This window comes from Humulus lupulus, chromosome 6 (genome assembly GCF_963169125.1).
Source record: "Humulus lupulus chromosome 6, drHumLupu1.1, whole genome shotgun sequence".
NCBI classification, from domain to species: domain Eukaryota; kingdom Viridiplantae; phylum Streptophyta; class Magnoliopsida; order Rosales; family Cannabaceae; genus Humulus; species Humulus lupulus.
The window spans coordinates 47,011,584-47,013,487 of NC_084798.1; the positions used below are offsets into that span (position 1 = coordinate 47,011,584).

Below are 1,904 nucleotides of genomic sequence, written 5' to 3' on the forward strand. Positions count from 1 at the left end.
CAAAAAAAAAGTGTTATGTTCGTTCTACCCACAAAGATGAAATTGTATTTACTCACCTGCGCCTAAGGGTGAGGCAAACACAATCCATGAAAAGAGAGAAAGCAGATATAAAAATACACAAGTTGTTCGTACCATTCACAAAAGGCGAACTAGACAGTTCATAACAAGCACTTAAGGTGACTAATATATTCGCACTAAGAACAAAGGGAAAAATTGTTTGTTTGTTGACGTGCAAGTACAGACTACAAAAGAAAACACAGAGTCAAGAGTATGCAAGTACAAAATACTCCAACATAAGGTGCTCTAGAAACCAAGCTATCAGGACTCTGGCTCAAGGGTCTGGTCTCCCGAGGCAGCTAAGGGGTCAGTAGAAGCGCGGGTAGTGATATCTTCAGGCCTTGAAACATCACCATTTCCCGACTGTGCTAAGGAGGTACGAACAAAGGAGTTTTCTTCATCAACAAATCTCTGTTCGCAAGCCTCTAGTAGAGACTTCTCTCCGCCATTCAGAAATGTTAAATCAATACTGCAGTTGTGTTTCCAGGCCTGAAAAAACATGTTATTTAGGATCTCTCCTTCTTCTTCAGGGGCTTGAAGACGATCAGCTTCCGCATCAGCTTTAAGTTGCTCAACCTCAATAGCATGAGACTTCTGAAGACGGTGAATCTCGACCTTTAGTTGATTGATCTTGGTACAAGAAGAACTTTTGAGTTGCTCAAGCTCAGTCTTACAACTGTTCCTCTCACCACGAACAGTGTCTATCTCAGACATGAGGGCACGACATGTATCTTCCTTATCCTTCTTCAACTGCTCGATAGATTCAGATAGCTTGGTCAAGGTGATCATTATCTGCGAAGGATAAAAATAGATCAATACAAAAAGTCAAGCAGATTGATAACAAGTACGCTAATAAGAGAAGAACCATACCTGAACAGTGTTGGCAATAGAATGGCAAACGATCTCGTTGGGGACACAAACTCCAGAGAAAGACCATTCTATCCGTATCTGGTCACTCTGGATGACCTCTTCGAATCTAGGTACCACCATTTGAACATGAGAAGGTAATATAGGAGATAAGGACCGAGTCATGGGTACCACACTAGAAGTCGTCACAGGGGCTGGCGGTATAACCCCAGCTAGAAGCCGACTCTAGCCTGAATGAACAGAAGAAGACTCCGCAAGGGTCCCCTTATTCTTATTCGCTAACTTTTTCCTCCTCTTGTTGGCCCTTGTACCTACAACCTCAGGGCCACCGATCAAAGCTCGAGCATTCATGTCTCCTGCCAAGAGAAAAGTGGTCAGATAAGATGCAAAGAATATATATGTCATAATGCGGTCAAGAAAAAATAATATACCAAAAGGACTATCAATACAAGTTTCCTTTGGAAAGTATTCATTTAACCAATGAAGGAGGAATAGTGCCCATTTCTAGGGGATAGAGCAAGACCTCCCACATCACTACAAGTTTCAGAAGGGAGAGGCACTTGCGATAAGTCAAACTCTGAACAGTTGGGCAACTTAGAACAAAGACTGCTTGGGGAAGAGCAAGTAGACAAAACTTCAAAGTGAACTGACTCAGGCTTGTCGGGAACAACAAAAATCTCTTCTGATCTCCTCTCGGGTATAGACTCTTGAACTTTAGAAAAGGGAACGTAGTCAAACTTCGAAGGCGGCGATAGATGATCTAATGACTGGTGTGGTTCAAGTAGACCGACCAATCGTTAATTTTCATCATTTATAAAGAAGGATGCATTCCTATACTTGCCATCCAACTGACGTAACTAAGAAAGAAGCTCTCGCATCTCAGAGGTTGGAGTCGGTCGCCTATAAGGACCTAAAACAACAAGTTAGCCAAGAAGAATAGGCTTAACGTGAAGGAAGCGAATAGAAAATGATTGAAAGGG

General features: G+C 42.3%; 1 protein-coding gene across 1 annotated transcript; it reads right to left on the reverse strand.

The window, feature by feature from the left end:
* Positions 1-310: 310 nt before the first annotated feature.
* LOC133784003 (uncharacterized) lies at positions 311-1,600 on the reverse strand. Its single transcript, XM_062223561.1, has 2 exons — positions 928-1,600; positions 311-807 (listed from the first exon to the last, which is right to left on the reverse strand). Exons 1-2 carry the CDS (start codon positions 1,087-1,089, stop codon positions 319-321), a joined length of 651 nt encoding a protein of 216 aa, XP_062079545.1. The 5' UTR covers positions 1,090-1,600; the 3' UTR covers positions 311-318.
* Positions 1,601-1,904: the final 304 nt, after the last annotated feature.

Excerpts from the sequence above, each read along its gene's own strand:
- LOC133784003 (XM_062223561.1), bottom strand. The coding sequence starts at position 1,089 with ATGACTCGGTCCTTATCTCCTATATTACCTTCTCATGTTCAAATGGTG. Across the intron at positions 808-927 it reads CTATTGCCAACACTGTTCAG|TTGAAGAAGGATAAGGAAGA; the intron begins GTATGGTTCTTC and ends TCTATCGAGCAG.